Source organism: Neolamprologus multifasciatus, chromosome 8 (genome assembly GCF_963576455.1).
Source record: "Neolamprologus multifasciatus chromosome 8, fNeoMul1.2, whole genome shotgun sequence".
Classification (NCBI taxonomy): Eukaryota; Metazoa; Chordata; class Actinopteri; order Cichliformes; family Cichlidae; genus Neolamprologus; species Neolamprologus multifasciatus.
The window spans coordinates 15,513,418-15,532,527 of NC_140446.1; the positions used below are offsets into that span (position 1 = coordinate 15,513,418).

Genomic DNA, 19,110 nt, shown 5'->3' on the forward strand with positions numbered 1-19,110 from the left:
GTAAAAATGAAACCGGAGAGTTTATTTTATTTTATTTTTTTACAGAAGATAGTTTTTTTTAATTACAGAGATATGAAAAGAAGAAAGCTGAACACACAATATAATTACTTTATACACAATATTATATCTCTCCTCGTATTGCCACACACTTGTGTTGTCCTTTTTTCTTTCCAGCATAAGCTCTTCCATCATTCCAGCAACAGTGTATACACATCATTTATCATCATATATTACACAATATTTATACAGATTTTAGCTCTTAGATAATAACTTAAGCGTCCATTTATTACATTCAGTGTGCAGTTGCTTGGAAAAAAAAACTTTTATGGCTTTTATACCTACAATTTTACACTCAGCTTTCGAGCTCTCTGCTTCTGGACAAAAGGCACATGTAGAATTGCTTCTCTGACATCTTGCACATCCTTTTTCCCCTCTTTTTTGTAAAAACATGTAAATGAGAATATTTCCAGGTTCAGTTATGCAAATGATTTACCTGAGTGGCAGTTTACAACAGCTAAATTTACAGTTTAGCAGTTGGCTTTAACAGTTTTACAGGTATGTGGAAAACCCCCCAACATTTTAAGTATTTTTGCGCTAAGACAAAAAACTTAAGCCACTTATAAAATAAATATCCATTCATTAAAAAAGTCTGTCATGAAAAACATCTACAATGGCATCTGAGATTCACAGTACACGTCCTTCCCAGGCTCCTCCTCAAATGTCACTTTGGCATCATCAGCATCCAACTGAAACACAAGCACAGAAAGAACCGTTTTAAACACATTGCAACACACATACCATCTAAAAAGGTCTGAACTTTCCACAGCGTTCAGCTTACGCATTTCATTTCCAGTTTGGTGAAGAGATGCCCGGTCATAAGCATGCGCAGAGGAATGGTGAGGATGAGAACGAAGGGAAGCGCCAGAGACATCTGACTGGACTTCACAAGCCACAAAACTCCTAGACACACAATCTGGATGGCCGTGTACAGGTGCATTCGTCCTGTGCTCACCTGTAACCAAGACAGACAGACTTCAGCCAAACACAAGTAACTGACAATTTTAAGTAGCTTTGGAAACCTGCCAACACATGCCTAGTTCAAGGACAAATTAAAAGCATAATAAAACTGAAATCATAGAAATAGCCTTAGGTATATAAATGTGCATCTGGCAAATACCTCCCAGCAGTTTTACACAGAACATGATTTTATCACTACAGTCTCAAGCTGGGTAAAAATTAATAAATATAATAGGTAACACAGTAACATCTCATTGTGTTTAGTCTTGCAAAACCACAACTTCATTATTTTCCCCATGAGAAACCTTCTGTTTGCCCCGCTTATGCTAGCGCCACGGACCTCATGTATCATGCAGTGATGAGATGCTTACTCTGGTAGCATAGGGTTCATTAGGATGGTATTTCTTTGGGATGAGAAGAAGCTGCACACGATCCCACAGCTGAATGCCATTTAATGACGTGATTCCCATGTAGAGGAAGATCCCAAACAAGGCTGCCATGGGAATCATCTTTAGGATGGGCTCCATGAGAACTGACAGACCTTGATACAAGCATACATTCAGATAAATGATAAAGGATCGTACACACACATCAGTTTGAATGCAAAGTATAAGTCTAGCAATGCTTTTGTAGTCAGGACTGGGTGATTAGACAGCACCTACCAACAAGCAAGGCCACCACAATGCCGCTTATTCTCTGCTCCATCACTTTCTCTATCACCGGTTTTGGTCCTTTGCTCATGACAGTGAGAGCGTTGGCATGTGTGACAGACCGCACTGTGGCAGCGCTGAGCCACGGCACACCGAATATCGCGCTGAGGCCTCCCATGCCAACTAAAACCAGCAAGTCAAAGTGAAACCCGGAGCCTTTGACCATCTTCCTCTCAGGTTTACTCACTATCAGACTGTTTAGAGCCATAAAGAAGGGAGACGCTCATTAAAGTCATGAATTGTCACTTTTTCTATGGTTCGTGTCATCTAATAAGAGCTATGATGACTCACGTTGTGATCTGAGACTCCAGAAAGATGAGAATAAACACAAGCACGGCTGGGATGCAGGAAGCAAACATCAGCCACACAGGGAAAGGTTTGTGCTCTCCGAAAGGATTGATGAGCCAGCCTCTTTTTTCAGGATTGGACACCGTCAGACCTCTGGGAACGATTAGTTTCTAAAAAGAAAAAAAACAACAACATTTTCAATCCAAAGTGTTAAGGGATAGAAATTTGTCTTCAAGCAACATTCAGATACCCAAACTCTAAGAAGTATGTCTTCATGCAATTCTTCTTTATTACACTAGCCATTTATCTCTTTGGGAGTGATGAGAGACACGATGATGGTTTTTTAGGATGCTGCATTTAGTGTAGAAATAGCAATTTGTATACAGTTAAAATTAAATATGTTACACTGCAACATGTATAAAAAAGTGAATGGTTCTAGCTGCTTCCTAAATCCACTTTAAATTTTCCATGTAATTTTGTTACAATGTAAACATTAAATTTAATGGAATCTGGTCAAATTAAATTTAGTTAATTGGTAAACATTGAGATTATACCCAGCTTATTTTCCTTAAAGATGAATCATTTGAACAAATAAACCTTTGATTTTCATATATTTAGTTGCATTTTACTTTAAATTATTGCTTCATGTTTATGAGTGTGCCTTTGTAGTTTGGAGTCACACGCTAACCTGAGTGTACGTATCCTGAACGTTGTAGTCCACGAGAGTCATGAGGACAATGGCAATAGGAACACCGAAGTCACCGATCAAACGCCTGATCTGTTAAACACACATCACCGACATCAAGTCTACTATTTGAATTTCATTTCATGTAATTTGGTTTCTTTTAATCCTATTATTTTAAAGTAAAGGTGACCTCATAAATGGAGTGAAACCTTCTGGGCATGAGCTCACCTTTCCAGGAAGGAATGTCCCGTTCTTGAACTGACGCAGGAAGTAAGCAATAAAGAAACAGCCCATCATGAGGCACATAGAGAGCAGGGCTGTGTTGGGGTAAGATGGCTTGATGGTGTTGACAATTAGAGTTTTGTTGCCGGTAGCATTGTCATACGTGACAATCTCTTCGACCTTTGGGTACCAGGGATACTCGGCACTTGCATTCACGTGTTCGTAATTTAGAATTAGTGGATGCGCCTTGAAGATCTAAAGAAAAGTTAAAGAGCATAGGTGAAAATGACGGCTTATGTTCAACAAATAAATCGCAGATGAGAAATGTTTCAGATTTTATTACGACATGTGACACACACTTATTAGCCACAATAAATAAAACCACTGAAAGATCAGTTGAACAGCACTACACCAATGATGTAAAAAGTCATGTGCTAAATCCAATACTCTAGGCCTACAACCAATAAGACCAAAAGGACCTGATGCCAAACACCATAGGGTCCCCAGAGGTCTTGATTCTTTGCCCCGGTAAGTCAGAGCTATTTTTGTGGAATGAGAGTAACTTGCGCAATATTTGGCTTGAAGTTTTAAAATTGTGGCTGATTGGTGTGTGTGTGTGTGTGTGTGTGTGTGTGTGTGTGTGTGTGTGTATAATGAATAAAGATTGTTTACCCTCCCGAGTTTGGCAAAAGTTTCATAAATGAAAATGAGGGAGATGAGGATGGAGAAGATTTCCTGGGTGAATCGTGAAATGAAGCGAACCAGGAAGCTGCCCTCAAGGGCCACAATGATCACCACAATGACGACCAGCCACGCTCCCACCCAAACTCTCCCAACAATATACTCAATGCCCTGGGACTTGCAGAACTGAATGATGGAAATGAATGATGATTTGAATTTAGTATTTATGAATGAAAAAAATATTAATTGAATTAAAAAAAGACCAGAATGGAGTTGTAATGTTTGTTAGGGTTAATAAAAAGGCTTTTTAACTCACTGCATAGAAGGCCTCCTCAAATACCAACAGTGGACCAGAAAACCCAATAACCAGGACAGGCTGCGCGGCAACAAAGCAGAATATAATTCCCTGAATGCTGGTGGAAATGAGGAGCTCTGGCACACCCATCATGTTGTCCACCTTATAAGCTACAGGCAAAGATAAAAAACACTTTATAGGATCTCCAAAAATACAAAAAACTGAAGAAAAAAAAATGGTACCACAGTCATACACACCCAGGAGGCCTCCAAATGTGATGGCAGGAGACAGGGCAGCAAAGTAGATGAAAATGATGGCAGCAAGGACCTGTGCGTTTAGAGCATCGGTGATGTCACTCTTGTAGTACTGGTAGCGCCTTTTTATGTCTCGAATCATCCCCCCAAACGGTCGACCAGTACGAGAAAGGGGATCTTCAATAGGAGGTCTGGAAACGATCGAATCTGGGGAAAATGTGAAATCTGAGCTTAATTCACTATCAGATCCCAAATAGTTATCCAAATAAGAAACTAAAAGCTGGCAAACAAATAATCTGTTTATCTTATTAGTTAAAATGTCAGCCAACATGGTAAATGCGTATGACTCACCACTGCAAACTTTGGCGTTGTTGACGAGGTCATAGCTTTGCAGTTTGTCCTGTAGCAGTTTCTTCTGAAAGTTGATGACCGAGCTGAGCATCGCCTCACTCTTGATCTCGGTGGGTGGGATCACGATGCTGCAGTCCATGAACTTGGACACAGCGTTGATCAGCTCTCGAGCACTCTTTGCCTGAAGCGCTGTCTGATTAAACACCTAGCACAGATTGAGCAGAGACAGATATGAAATCTGAAGATTGCAGGATTCTTTCTTAAAAATGAATTTTTCAATAGAAACTGTTAATCTAATATTATTTTATGGGATGATCAATAAATAGAAAAAAATATTAAAACCTTTGTTCAATTAACTTTATTTAGTTTTGGCTCATTTGAATTGCATTTTGAACTTGGACTTGCCACCTGCAATAACTCCTTTTGCCACTTGGGGGCAGTGGACACAATCTAAAACAAGATAAAGCCATCTATAGGCAATTGCCTCAGTAATGTCACCGTTAAGCCACCTTAACCCTTGCTACTTTCTCTTTTGCTGAAAGAGCCTGAACAGAGAGCGAAGACTTGAATGCTGTTTTTGCAATGAGTAGTATTTTTTGTCTTTTAAAAGCCTCAGTCAACTCACTTTATTAGCCATTAGTGCTGCCATAGCACGCCCAGTCTCATAGTAGTCCATGTCACTGCTGCTGGGGCCAATCAGAAGAAAGACAAAGCGTACAGGCTCTGGGGCCTCCAACGCTGAGTCCAGTGCTATTGCTTCCTTCAGACGCACAAAGACAGCTGTGGGCTTCTCCAGAAAATCCAGGGTTCCTGGTCAAAAGAGGACCCTGCATTAGTTAACTTGCGTTTAACTGCATATTAATCACAGATTGTTTTTTTTTTCATCTGTTCTAAATGTACCTTAACAGGACATTTTTTTCATGTTTCTTATATTCTTATGGACAAATCCATTTTCTTTATTCACATTTATGTTTATATTAAGGCCCAGAATATCCTCCAGAATAACCTCAGAGATGCTGCATGGTCATAAAATACACCAAAAGTGTACTTAACCATATACTCCCACACAATCTAACTGCTTGCAAGCTAAAGCCACCCATGTACTTATTTGCTGTTGAAAGTTTTTTTTTTTTTCATTTTAGATTCTCAGCTGAAAGCTATCCAGCATGCTTTTCCTTTGGTGTGGGGGAGGAAGGCTCTCTGCATCAGCTGTGTTAGTTCAGATCAACTCAAATAACCTTGGTCCTATCAAGGAAACCATCTGGAAAAGCTTTAAAGCTGAACCTGCCATTCAGAATACGATTTCTTCATCCATTTGTTTACCATCCACAATGTCACTGCCAGGGATACTGAACTATGGGGGCGGGCCAAAGGTCACAGTCTATGCATGTGTGCATTAACTGCTTGGTTGTGCTGGAGGTTCCTCCCTCTTAAAAGAGAGTTCTTCCTTCTCACTCTTGCCAGGTGCTTGCTCATAGGTGTTTGTCTGATTTTTGTGGATTTCTCCTAATATTGTTGTGTCTTTACCTTACAGTATAAAGCGCCTTGAGGTTGCTGTTGTTGTAATTTAACACTTTTTGCATTAGGTACACGTGTGCAGGAATCAGAATGTAAACACCAACACTGTACTCCACATCGAACATGAAAAAAGCAGCTTACCCACTAGCACCATGGAGGCCTCAACACGCTCAGATTCCTCAGTCTAAGGTAAGGCAGAAAGGAAAAACGACTTTTCTATTCAAGACTTTGTGCATCAGAACCAACTTTTAAACATGCTGCTATTGTCAGTTATGCTTAAATAAATGATAATACCAGCGGGACAACTTACTCTCTCCTTGACAGAAAACTTTTGCAGGTCAGTCCCAGTCAACATTTGGCTTTCTGGGTCAGTTGTTTGGCTGAAATGAGAGCAGCACGTCACTGTCATTGTTTCTGTGACCCATAACTGAAACTACAGTGGCAAACTACAAACAGTAAACTATTCATTGGTAGTTCTCTGTTCAGTGAATAGTTTACAAAAAAAAAAGAAAAGAAAACAAGACTGATAAGTGGTAAAAATGTCATATTTGATTGAAACTTTCTTTTGTAATATTGTTAAGTTTATTTAGAAAAAACAGGAGTTTTCAAATGCACAAAATTACCTCTTCAATATTTGAAAAACTTTAAGAGAAATTGCTAGAAATGTAATAAATGAGTCCTTAAGTTGAAATTTTGACATAATGACCTAAGTGTGTTGACTTATCAATCAATCAATCAATCAATCTTTATTTATAAAGCACTTTTCATACAAAGATGTAGCACAAAGTGCTTTACATGGTTAAAAGCAGCCCACCCCACCCCGCCCTCCGACTCGCTCCCCACACTCTCATTAACATAAACGATCATGGATACATACCACCACCCCCCCCCCCCCCCCCCCCCCCATACACACACGCACACACTTAAAGAGTAAAATTGGGCTGGGCACACATGAGCCAGGTGAGGAAACACTATCACAGGGAGCCGTCTGCACCGGGAGCCGGTCACAGACCGCAGCCTCCAGGCTGGGCACACAGCAGCAGCCCCCCAGCCAGGCTGAGAAGACCCACAGAGCCCCAGCAGCCATGGTCGATCACAGCCCCGGTGCAGAGAGCCCCCTCCGAGGAAACACTGGAGATATGACCTAATAAGAGTATATACAGAATAAAAAGATAAAATAAATAAGAATGGGATACAATATAAATATAAATAGAGTAAGAAGATAAAAAATGAATAAGAATAAAATCAATAAATATTAGGTAAAACCTAAATTAATAATGTAAATAGAATAACAGGATAGAATAAATAAGCATAAAATAAATAAACGTTAAGTAAAAGCTAAATTAAAAAGGTGGATCTTGAGCCTGTTCTTAAAAACATGTACGTTCTCTGCGGCCCTGAACTCCTGCAGGCTGTTCCACAGGCGAGGACCATACCACTGAAAAGCTGCCTCTCCGTGAGCATGTGTCCTGACTTTAGGAACAATCAAAAGGCCAGTGCCAGAGGACCTCAGGGTCCGCGAGGGTTCACATGGTAAAAGCAGATCTGAGAGATAAGAAGGCCCAAGACCATTAAGACATTTAAAAACCAATAGAGGAACTTTAAAATCGATCCTGAAGCACACGGGGAGCCAATGCAGCGATTCTAAAACCGGTGTAATGTGGGCCCTCCCTCTGGTCTTCGTCAGCACACGAGCTGCAGAGTTTTGTAAAAGTTGTAAAGGTGAAATATTCTTTTTGGGGAGACCAGAGAGCAGGGCATTACAGTAATCAATGCGACTGGTAATAAAAGCATGCATCAGCATCTCCGTGTTGGCCCGAGAGAGAATAGGGCAGACTCTGGCTATATTTTTTAGATGATAAAATCCAATTTTGGTTACATGTTTAATATGTGGGATAAAACCAAGCTCAGAGTCAAAAATAACACCTAGGTTTTTCACTTGTAGAGAAGGACATAGTGAAAATGCCTGTAATTTAGACAAGAGTTTCTCTCTCTGAGCCTCAGGACTGACGATTAAAACTTCAGTTTTGTCCTGGTTAAGCTGTAAAAAGTTATGGATATCAAGAATGTTTTTTTCACATTGTATTTTGTTTATTCTGCACAAAAAATATCAAAGTATAAAAACAACAATCCATAGCTTTGAATGAATAAAGCTACGGTCCAGACCTATTTTGAGGTTGGGACCACAAGCTTTCTGACTTGTTACCCAGTGGGTGTTCTCACAATCAGAGGGTTTGTTATGCTTATTTTGTTATCTTTGTGATTTAACTCTCAGACTGCACAGAACAAAACAGTTATGACAGTGTCCATTGTCTGTGTATAATAAAGGGTTCAACAGGCAGACAAAAGGGTTTGATGGTGAGGGACGATGATGCATAATTATAGTTTGGATTCCACAATAGCTACAATAGCGTCAACCACTCTGAGCAAGCTAATGCAGTCTTTTCCTTTTGGAGTCTTGGATAATAGCCGGCTGAATGCCTGAGTGTATTTCATTTGTATTTGTGTTTGTATTTGTGGATGGTGTCTCAGATGATACCTGCGGTTTTGCAGCAGAGAGTTCAGCACTCCTTCCTGATCTCCTGACCTGATTTCCTTCTTGTTAACCATCTCACTGACCATCTTCTCTGTGATGGTATCCAGGGTCTTCTCCTCACAGTCTAAAATGGTCACACCTTGGCAAACACAATTTAGAAAAATATGTGGTCATGTTCAATAAAAGGGAAAGAACTGCTGCTGTGGTTTAAGAAAGGACATGTGTCAGGTTGGCTAAGACATTTTACAGATGCTAATCTAAAATAGCTTTTTTGATAATGATATTTTGCAACAACAATCTAAATCAGCAAAGCATTTAGTAAACTGGAATATAAGTATAGACTGCAGCACAGTTTTCCTTTGATCACACTGTAACAGGGAGGAGTGTGACACAGCATGGATTTACATAAAATATCAGTGCCTTTAAGTCCTATAAAAGTAAAGCACTTCAGAAAATTGAAAATAATTATAAATAGTGTAAAAAAAAACTGTAAATGCTCATGTTTTGCTCACTGACCTGGGCTCATGGTGCGTCTGAGCTGGATAAGGCTCCTGAAGGTGAGGCAAGAGATGAGACTGGGCACCCACACCTGCGCTTGAGGGTCAAAGCTCTCCTCGTAACCCACCCATCGGCCCTTCTCCTGCCAGTAGCCCTGCTGCTCCTGGTCCTTCATTTGTTCCTTCAGCTTCTTGTAGACAGAGAGAAACATAAGCACAGGACAAAGGTGAGAGATAATTTGTGTTTGTGAGGCAACAAGTGAATTTTAGACAGGGCAGGTGGATGATATAGAGCTGCTCACCACCCCCACTCCCTCACCCCCACCCCCCTCCTTGCAGTGCAACATGTGAGCATGAGGTGTAGGCCTACAACTGCACAACTGTGGTTTCAGTAATCTCTTACATTTAAAGTCGTCTACAAATTTAGGACATGTCTTTTTGTAGCAAATAGTAATAGTAAAAAAAGTAAATAAAAGATGGTTTATCTGAGGTGATTGTTTCCAGCTTCTATGACTTGTTACTGCTTGCCTTTTTTAATTCCAGGTTTTAAAATCTTACCTCATTCATTTTTTGACTTTACATACAGTTCCAAAAAGGATTTTAAACAAACCAAAATGAATAAATAATAAAAAAAACTTTATCTGCAAATTTTACTTCAAGGTTAAGAAAACAATATTTTTCATGCCATATGATTCCCAAGTGTGCTTTACTCTCTTCAGGCAGAATCAGATAAATCCTGGTCATGCTTCATTACAAAACAAAAACATTAAAGACATTATGAGTGTTGTTTTCCAGTGACTGCCACTGTAAGAAGGCTAATTTCAACATCATCATCATTATTTATTTTAATTTGGTTGAGTTAATGTTTTACTTACTGTTACTGCATCAATGAATAGTGTAGTTAAAAGAGCAATATAGCAGTAAGCAAAGGTCTAACTAAGGTCATTGCACATACATGGGCGTAGGTTCAGAAGGCTTAGGAGCAATGTTCCCTGTAAACTGCGCGCGTGCGCAATTGCGCACTGCTGGCACGGTGTCTGCGCAAAGAAAATCTGCGTTGCGCACAAAAAAAAAATCTAACCTGAATTGAAATTAAAATTAAAACTTTAACAATTTTGTTTTGCAGTGTTAGTCAGTAAGTGACTGGCTGCTTCCGTATGGGATTAGAACGATGTCACCTTATCCCATAGTCCAGCCAATCACGCGATTCACAATCAACGTCGTTGACAGGCTATGACAGCGTCCTTATGTGCCGACACCGGTGTTTTAGCTAGCAAAGTGGTGTGGCTGCTGTGGAGTGAAGCCACGTTAATAATGACATGTACAACCATTGGAGATGTGAGCAGGACAGACGGAACAATTGACAGAAAAAGTGTGGACTTTATATCAGTTTTTAAATTGTGTTGATGGGCCACGTAAAACCAGAGTTATGATAAAAATATATGCAATGTTTGGTTTTCTTCCTAAATACTATCGTTGTTTATATTTACTGCGGGACGAAACGGTAAAAACGGCATTTTATAAGGAAAACGCTCGAACGCACTCTCCGCTTGTGAGCAAAAAAACCCCACCCTTTCCTATTGGTCAAAAAAAGTACCATGTCGACCAATCAAAAAAATGATATGGCAACATGGCATTTAGTTGTTTAGGAAAGGGGGAAGTTTTAGGAGTGACGGCGGTGTTTTAAGATGTGAGAGATTTGCAAAGTTTAGCGCAAATCTTGTGTAGTTAGTGTGTAGTGTAGTCAATAGTTTTGTTATGTGTGTCAGAACAATGAGGCAACTGCTGAATGTTACAGGTGTTACAGGAGTGATACACCTCCTGCTGTCAGGCCTGCAGGTATCAGGCTGTTGTTCTCCTTTATCTCATAGTGGACAGAAATTATTTTTTGGAGTGGCACAAATAATTTGTGTGGCATCAAATTTGATGCAGAACAGCTGATAGTTCTGTAAATAGTTTGAAATATTTATTTAAAAAAACCCGCCTTGGCTGCATTTTTGTGTTGTTGTTTGCATAACTCAGTAACTTTTTTGAAGAAGTAACTATATAATTAATTGCCCAACATTGGTCATTATATATTGTATTTTGCAGACAGACAGTTACAGGACTCTCTCCCAGACCACAGACTCATACTCATAATATAAGTCAGAGCTTTATAAAAAAAATACTACACAGGTCATGAACAAGATTTTTTTTACTTTTCATTGTAAGTGGGCTAAAGCAGTTAATTAAAAGTAGTCTAACATAAATGTAAATGCTGTAATTTGATTATTTTAATAAACCATGTAACTTGGATGGATTCGATGCTGGCGTGACCACAGTGCACACGTCTGATGTCGCTCACAATGGTCCAAGGGACTGCTCAGGGAGTTTGTGTGTTCGCTCAGACACATGAAAAATTAGAGGGAATATTGCTTAGGAGTTATGTTGTGTATCGCAACATTTCAAATCTAGCAAGAGCTGCTAATCTTAGGAAGATTCTGGCTAACTGATCAAAAACAAAGAAACAATCCACTGTAAACATATCAGTGTCTTAAAATGATGCGGAACTAGATTATTTTAAGCAGAACAACCCTAACATTTTCACAGAACAAGTTTATTCTTGCAAACATAGTTCTTACACATTTACCAGAAAAAGACCCAAAGGCCCAGATCTGTACTCAAGCTTTGAATGTTGACCATAACCAAGCAACCAAATTTTGATTTACCTTAAGGTCACAAAAGCAAAGATCAACAGGCTTGTATTATATCAAATAGAGCCAATGATGTTGGTTTCTACAGTGAAATCCCCTTTGCAGTGTTTTTCTGTGTTGTGTTCTTTGGCCTACATTCACAAAGTTTTGCTCTGGACTTTGTATTGGTATTAAATGCATAAAATAAAAAAATATGTGATATGTATTTTGGACATACATGCTCTTAAAATAAAGCTACAGCATGCTTTTGGATGGTGCAGCTCTGACTGTGCGTCTTTTGGCTGATGAGATTTACTTAGTGCAATAACTTCAGTCAAGTCCTGCAACCACCTGCGCTCTGTGGTATTGAAGTATACTGCAGTATTCTTTAATCAAACACAGAAGTTCTACTGAATGATAATCCTAAATAGAACAACACCTTGTTTTGTCTTGATAAATCACACTGTTACTCAGCTGAGTAAAGACATAAAGGCTTTACGGCTTTTTGCCCGATTTTCATTTTTTTATTTTAATATTGCGAAGGAAGCTGCTCTGACTTCTATAATCACCAAAGTGGACACGGATCATGAAAATGTGGGAAGGTGATGTCCAGCTGACACTTTCATGTCTAAAAGGTAAACACGGTTTTCTCGCCTCAACAACCGCCAGGCTCCAGACCTCTGAGTCAAAATGAGTTTCCGGTGTGTACACGACTGGACACCCATGTTTCGAGTGTCAATACATGTCGAGCATCTAGAGTGGGTATACAGTGTGTGTGTGTGTGTGTGTGTGTGTGTGTGTGTGTGTGTGTGTGTGTGTGTGTGTGTGTGTGTGTGTGTGTGTGACCCTTACCTGACACTTTGTAATGAGGTTACTGTCGATGTTTCGGTTCTAGGCAGCTGGAACAGACGGAAAATACATTATTTACAAAACAGAACTGAGCAAAAGGGCAGAATTCAGCTAAGCCTGACTAGACAGTGCCTAAAGTGCATGGGTGTGTACTTATAAAACAAAATATGTGTTGTGCTAAATAAGTAACATTGTGCATCCTCTCCTTTCTTTTGAGGACAAAATGCTAGTCACAAGAATGTAAATCAATGCATTTAACAGTGAAGACAGTCAAGTTTAAGGTCTGGCTGTAACAGTAGGGTTACAGAGGCAGAGGTAGTAGTTAAGATAAGTATGAGGCTGAATCAAAGTGTAGCGTCACCTGTTCAACCTTGTGTGTATGTGCGTGCATATATGTGAATCATTAAGTGTTTATGTGCAGATTCTTTATATGTACAAGGAGCAAATGTTATATGGGTAGCTGCAGGCGCAGGGTGCATAACAGGTGCATTTTTCTGCAAATATACAGTATTCTGTGAAAGTCATGAGTCACTCCTCTTTTTTTTTTTTTTTTTTTTGCTTCCTAGTTGCCAGACTTCCTTATAAATTTTTGAAATTGGTCTTGAGCGATAGGTCATCAGGATTTCTGAAGGTCTTTTTTTCTTTTTCACCTATTTGCAGTAAAGTCCTTGAACCTGACAATTTCTTTCTTTGTAAAGCCATTAACACTGACCGATGAATCATCCAAGCATAAAAAAACGCAACTGACTCATGGAATGAACCCGTGTTGTGTCTACACATAATGGAAAACTTAGCAAAGAACCAATATGAAATTGTGTCTTTAGGCGTTTTGTTACTGATGGCCTGTCGCAAAAAACATGAAATTTCCTCCAATTTCCTAAATCTACAAAATAAATAAATAAAATAAAATAAAAAAATCCAAAGATAATGCAGTCTGACAGAACTAAAATTGTATTTTGGCACCAAAACGGTTATTCCCATATCTTGGCATGGTGTACAGTGTGCCCTTAAAGAAACTGGACACACGACACAAAAAAAAGACTAAAAAAAACCTACAGCAGATGAACAGTATTGAAAAGTCATGCCCTATCTATGCAATGATGAATCCACATACAATATTCTTTTGTTCAAATCATTTTAAGGATGTACAGAGAAGTTCAGGAGCTAGATAAAGCAGTGAGTGTCCACAGCATCTGCAAAACACAGTGGAGCCTCTGTCATGGTTTGCTGCTACATTTCAGCCAGTGGTGTTGAGCTCTTGTCAAAATTGATGAAATTATAAAAGCAGAAATGTCAGCTTTTGTTCCATTTTGATTGGCAGCAGCTTCATGTTTTTAGCATGACAATGACGCAAACACACTGCCTGCCAATGCATTAAAAGCATGCCTGGATAGAAAACACACATAGTGGTACACTACCAGTCATGGATTGGCCTCCCAAGAGTCTGAAGCTAAAGATGAAGCAGTGTGGGATCATCTTGATAAAGACATCTAAAGAAGAGCCTTAAATGTCCATTATAAACCTGGAGAACTATTCCTGGAGACTACTCAAAGAAATGACAAGAATGCTTCTCTAAGAGTGTTCAGGCTGTGCTGACGAATAAATATGGTCATACTAATTATACACTCTCAAGCTCTGGAATCATATATTTCTGTTTTGGCTTTATATATAGTATCTTCATTTATTTTGACAATTTTATATAAATTGCTGCACCATTTTTTTTTTGCAAAATAAAATCTGCATCTTTGCAAGTGTCTCAAAGATCATTAAAATTGCAGACGAGAAAAGCATTCTTATCTTATTGTTTGTGCATACTTAATCATCTGGGCATGTATTCAATAAAAAGTGACTTGTTGTTTTACACAACATGACTGATATTGCCACATTCTGTATTGCAATGACTGTTAAATTTCTTCAATTAACCAATAAAGATTATTCCACTGCAGCAGTGACTCTAACACACATCACAACAACATTAAGTGTGCAACTTCAATGAAGTGCTCCATTCCCATATTTTCATGCTTCAAAGTAACAGCTTAACTCAATTTTTGGACAAATACCACTCATAGCTGTAGCAGAAAAGCTGACACTTACCTCCTGCAGTCACTGCTTAAACTGACAGCAGTGGCAAGTGACTGACCCCAGAATGGCAAAAAAATTGTGACTTTATACGCACCACCTATTTAAAGCTTCTTCGGTGCCGATGTGTGTGTGCATGCTTCTCGATAATGGGTGGGACTAATACATGCATGCACACACACATGGACACGTGCACTCTAATTCTCTCGAAGCGCAAATCCAGCAGAGCAATGTGTTCCGGTCTCACCCATAATATTGATAGTGAATACAGTGGCTTGGTATGGAAGAAAACTAGGCAAACTGTGTCATTATCCAGCCCGCATCTTATCATATTTAATGTCTGTGTTTAGAGGACAACAAGGGCTTAGACTTCTCTGCTGGGCCTGGTCACCTTCAGTCTTACTGGAGTAAAACATTTGCTTAAAGCTGGCTTTCATCTGCTTTTCTTCCTCACACCTTAAGACGATCAGCATAAAACTGAGGTCTATTAATCACATTTGTGATTGCATATATAGCTGAAACTGCTGCCCGACTGTCATTTTAGGCTGACTATTCTTCTGAACTAGACACACAAACAACAAATTCAAAACAATTCCACTTATTAACTGGAAACATTAGGTGACATTTAACTCTTCTAGTCATTAAAGGGTGATTTTAAGAAGTCATTAGAGACTAATTCTTATTCCCCAAATTGTTTTAATCTTTAAAAAAGTGTGATATTACATTTCCTGTAATGCAACTTTCTGCTTTTTGAAAGATTTATGTTTCTTGAGCTCACTTTAATGACTGGTTCTGCACAGGGCAATTCCTGGAAGCTTATGCTTGTTAGTTTAATAACATAATAATCAAGTTGTAAAGCAGATCATAACAGAGGTGTGCTGTATTTAATAAACTTTAATGTAAAGAAAAAAATATTTGCATACCTTCTGTTGACGGTAAATGTTATCATCCTGCATCTTGTTTCTGTCACTGTACCTCATTATGTAACTGTCTGGAATCTCCTTGAGACTATTTTTTTCTTGACACTGGGTTGTCATTCACTAACATGAGTGACGAAATACAAGAAGTCCTCTTCCTATATGCAAATCTGAAAGCACTGTTTCTCTGCACGCTGATATATTTAATAGAGTGTCTGCATGTGTTTGTCCTGAACAGAAGCTCAGAGGCCTCTGCATCCCAAATCCTCTGATGTATCTCCCATTACAAGTATAAAGAATCTATCAACTATAAGAAAAATAATAATAATAATAATCTTTTCTGTTTCATGCATCAAGCAAAACTGACATTTACTAAAGTGAAATTCTGCAACAACAGCAATCTCCTAATGTAATTCTAAAAAACAATATGGATGTAAATCTATCAAATTACTCTTTGCAAAAGGAAGAAAACTGGGAATTAGCAATGTATACTACTATATAGCATTATTGGATTATTATTGTTATTATGGTTGCATTTATGTGCTGTTAAGCAGTTTCATCTGCACAAATGTGTCATACTTTGTATCTAAGAGTGTAAATGCAACCTGGCTGATATCCTTCATTATATCTGTTAACATAACATTTCATTCCTCCAAGAAATGTTTAGCAATGACATCAGTCTCCAAGAAAGGCATTGGTGTGAATACCTGATAGACATTAATACATGTATACATAAACATCAGACAGTTGATGCAAGCACAGGCTTCTGAGTTTTCATGCAATATTAAATTACAAAGCAGAGACTGCTTTTTTTGAGCCTTTTCTGTAGTGTTGTGGTTAACACATTTGAATTACGGTTGTGTCAGGAAGGGCATTTGGAAAAAAAAATCAACATGTGGTATCATCTGCCATTGAAACCCCTGGGAAATAAGGGAGTAGCTAAAAGTAGTTGTCGGTTGTGAAGGACACACAAAGGGAGTTTTTTACCCTCATGTAAATATCTCATTTATGGATGAAAGGTAGCCAACTAATGCAGCTAGTGTTAAATCAGTACAGTTCAATTACATTTTATTTATATAGTACCAATTCATAACAGAACACGCTTCAATTAGAAAGAAACTCAGCAATCACACAATCTCTTATGAGCAAGCAGTTGGCAACAGTAGGAAGGAAAAACTCCCTTTTAACAGGAAGAAACCTTTGTCGGAACTAGGCACAGGGAAGGAGCAATCTGCCGCAACCGGCCTGATAGAGGGTGAATAATGTGAAAAGTATTGTTCCCAGCATGGTACCCTGTGGAACTCCATGACAAACCTTTGTGTGTGAGAAAGATTCACCATTTACATGCAAAAATTGGAATTCATAAGATTGATATGATTCAAGCAAGTGGAGCACAGTGCTACCACAGTACAGTCAACATCTGGCTCTCAAGTAATTGAAATAAATTACAATTCAAATGTATTTCAACAATGTTTATTATTCATTTTCACATAGTAAGAAAATAATTTTTAAAAAATATTTATTTTCTCATTTCAAGTAAAATAAGGCTTGGATTTTAGGTTTGCTTAATTTTAATAAAGGTGTTGTTTGAATCACCCCATTTCTTCTTCTTCCATTTTTCACATGTAAACCATCTCAACTTTGAATATTATTTTCTCCCTATGTGTTTCCCCCATGAGTTTTCTGTTTTAACACAAGCCCTGAATAAAGCATTTGATTTGCTAAGTAATGTTATATGGGATGAGTTACAAAGCATGTGACTCGTCTGTGTGTTGCCTTTGTATATACATTGACCACCAAAGACAAAGGAAAAGGCTGCACAGGTTAAAATAACCTTACCATAAATACAAGAAACGTTGTGCAGAGTAAATTAGAAACAGTCCATCAAAATCTAGTAATAGATCTGTCAGAATGGCATCTAGATGCGGATCCAGCCCGCACTCTGTCTATTGGTGACCTAGGGTTTAGATGAAGACATTAACTCAGAGAGGCTGATCGAAGTGAAGGGGCCCAAGTAAACATCAATCAAATATCAGTTATTAAAGTTGCTGTACTTTAAGGCACATCTGTGGGATAGCTGTAAATAAGTTTTTCTCTAATTGTTACAGTTTCATCAGTGAAGAAATTCCTAAAGTCAATGCTAGTTAAGGTTAACAGAATACTTGGCTCATTAAAAATTGGACTTTTTCTCAGCCTGGCTACAGTGCTGAAGTTAATTTGTCACGAATAGTAAGATGTCCTAGCTTTACTGAGGGCTTTTGTAGAATAACAAACTATTTTTTAGGCCAAAAGTGTAACACCAATTCTTCTTCAGCCTATGCATTATCTACTTCAAGGTGGAAGTTTGTGAGTTACCAGGGAGTCAAGCAATCAAGCATCTGTAATGTACTGCCTTCTTTTTCAGAGAAAACACAGAATCCAGGGTCATACGCAGTGCGGATGCTACAATATTAATAAGATATAATTGATTTCTGTGGGATAAAAAAAATCCAGAGAAACATATAAGATTACAACTCTGCTACCTGGTCCCAAGTCTGGATAGTCACGTTTTGGGGTGTTTAATAAATTCAGCCAGATTTCAGGAAAAAAGAGAGCTTCTCTATCTAACATCTCCTAACAAGAACAGGTTTCCCCAAAAAGTTTCCCAGTTAAGGTTGGTGGAGTAGTGGAGGTCACCCAATGCAGCCTGATTTCCTGGCTGCTCGGGAGGACCAGCCAAGCGAACCGGGGCTAAGCTACTTTGGCCCACACTGATTACCAGCCGGGCTGGTTATAGGACTGTGGAGGCTCTCAGGTCATCATACTCTAAGGAGCTTGGAAAGAAAAGCATCTGTACTTTTTAAAGTTTCTTGAAGACTTTTCATCTCTCATCTGAGAAGTTTCTTCAGTTCTAAGAGCAGTTGGTGGAGTCCCAGATGGTCTTCTACTCTTTCTGTCCTATTTGAGGTTTGTAAAACAATGACCAAACAATGCACTTTGACGTGCAAATAGATACAGAAATGGTGCAAAAATGCTGGTAGCAAAATCCCGTTTAAAAATTCAACAAATCAGCAATTCAATATCAGCAGAAGTGATTTCAGCCCAGTTGCTACAGCTGGCACTAATATGTTTGGCATGTGTGCAGGGCAACTGAGACTATGCTAAACAAACTCAGGGAGGGAAATCCTTACTGTGTGTTTGGCAGCATGCCAGCACCCAGATCATGGTACAGCTGAATAAATTTATTCCATAAATATTATTATATATACAGTACTTTTATCTGTTACCATAACACTTCAGAGTTCAGAAATCAATAGGTGACATGATGGTGGCTACATCCATCTTTTATATAAAGATATGGTTAAAAAAAGAAAGAAAATTTAGTAAACAATTCTAATATTAAGGAAACCTTTTATTAGCCTATATGCTTGGATACTTTATGGCACCTTGCTGATACTGTAATCTTTAATAAAAAAAAAAAAGACAGTTTCTTTACTTGTAGTGCTTTCCACATTTCGCATTCTTTAAAATGCTGACAAGTGATAACAGAAGTGTAGCAC

General features: G+C 38.6%; 1 protein-coding gene across 3 annotated transcripts; it reads right to left on the bottom strand.

Moving 5' to 3' along the window:
* Positions 1-7: 7 nt before the first annotated feature.
* Positions 8-14,797, bottom strand: slc4a1b (solute carrier family 4 member 1b (Diego blood group)). 3 transcript variants are annotated; one of them, XM_085170162.1, is made up of 18 exons: positions 14,670-14,797; positions 12,579-12,625; positions 9,074-9,242; positions 8,561-8,696; positions 6,332-6,401; positions 6,163-6,205; positions 5,129-5,313; positions 4,504-4,708; positions 4,156-4,359; positions 3,920-4,068; positions 3,595-3,789; positions 2,929-3,177; positions 2,704-2,793; positions 2,019-2,185; positions 1,680-1,921; positions 1,389-1,558; positions 839-1,012; positions 8-746 (listed from the first exon to the last, which is right to left on the bottom strand). In XM_085170162.1, the coding sequence occupies exons 3-18, from the start codon at positions 9,228-9,230 to the stop codon at positions 666-668; spliced, it is 2,517 nt and encodes an 838-aa protein (XP_085026288.1). In that variant the 5' UTR covers positions 9,231-9,242; positions 12,579-12,625; positions 14,670-14,797; the 3' UTR covers positions 8-665. The 3 variants fall into 3 exon arrangements, with proteins under 3 accessions (XP_085026288.1, XP_085026289.1, XP_085026287.1); XM_085170163.1 differs by having other exon boundaries at positions 9,074-9,245; XM_085170161.1 differs by lacking the exons at positions 12,579-12,625; positions 14,670-14,797 and having other exon boundaries at positions 9,074-9,281.
* Between the last annotated feature and the right edge of the window lie 4,313 nt (positions 14,798-19,110).

Bases quoted from the DNA above. Each gene is read 5' to 3' on its own strand.
- slc4a1b (XM_085170161.1), bottom strand. From the start codon at position 9,266: ATGTTTCTCTCTGTCTACAAGAAGCTGAAGGAACAAATGAAGGACCAG. The intron at 6,402-8,560 runs GTATCATCTGAG...CTCTCATTTCAG, and splicing joins TCTCTGCTGCAAAACCGCAG to CCAAACAACTGACCCAGAAA. The intron at 3,790-3,919 runs GTGAGTTAAAAA...TCCATCATTCAG, and splicing joins TTGAGGAGGCCTTCTATGCA to TTCTGCAAGTCCCAGGGCAT.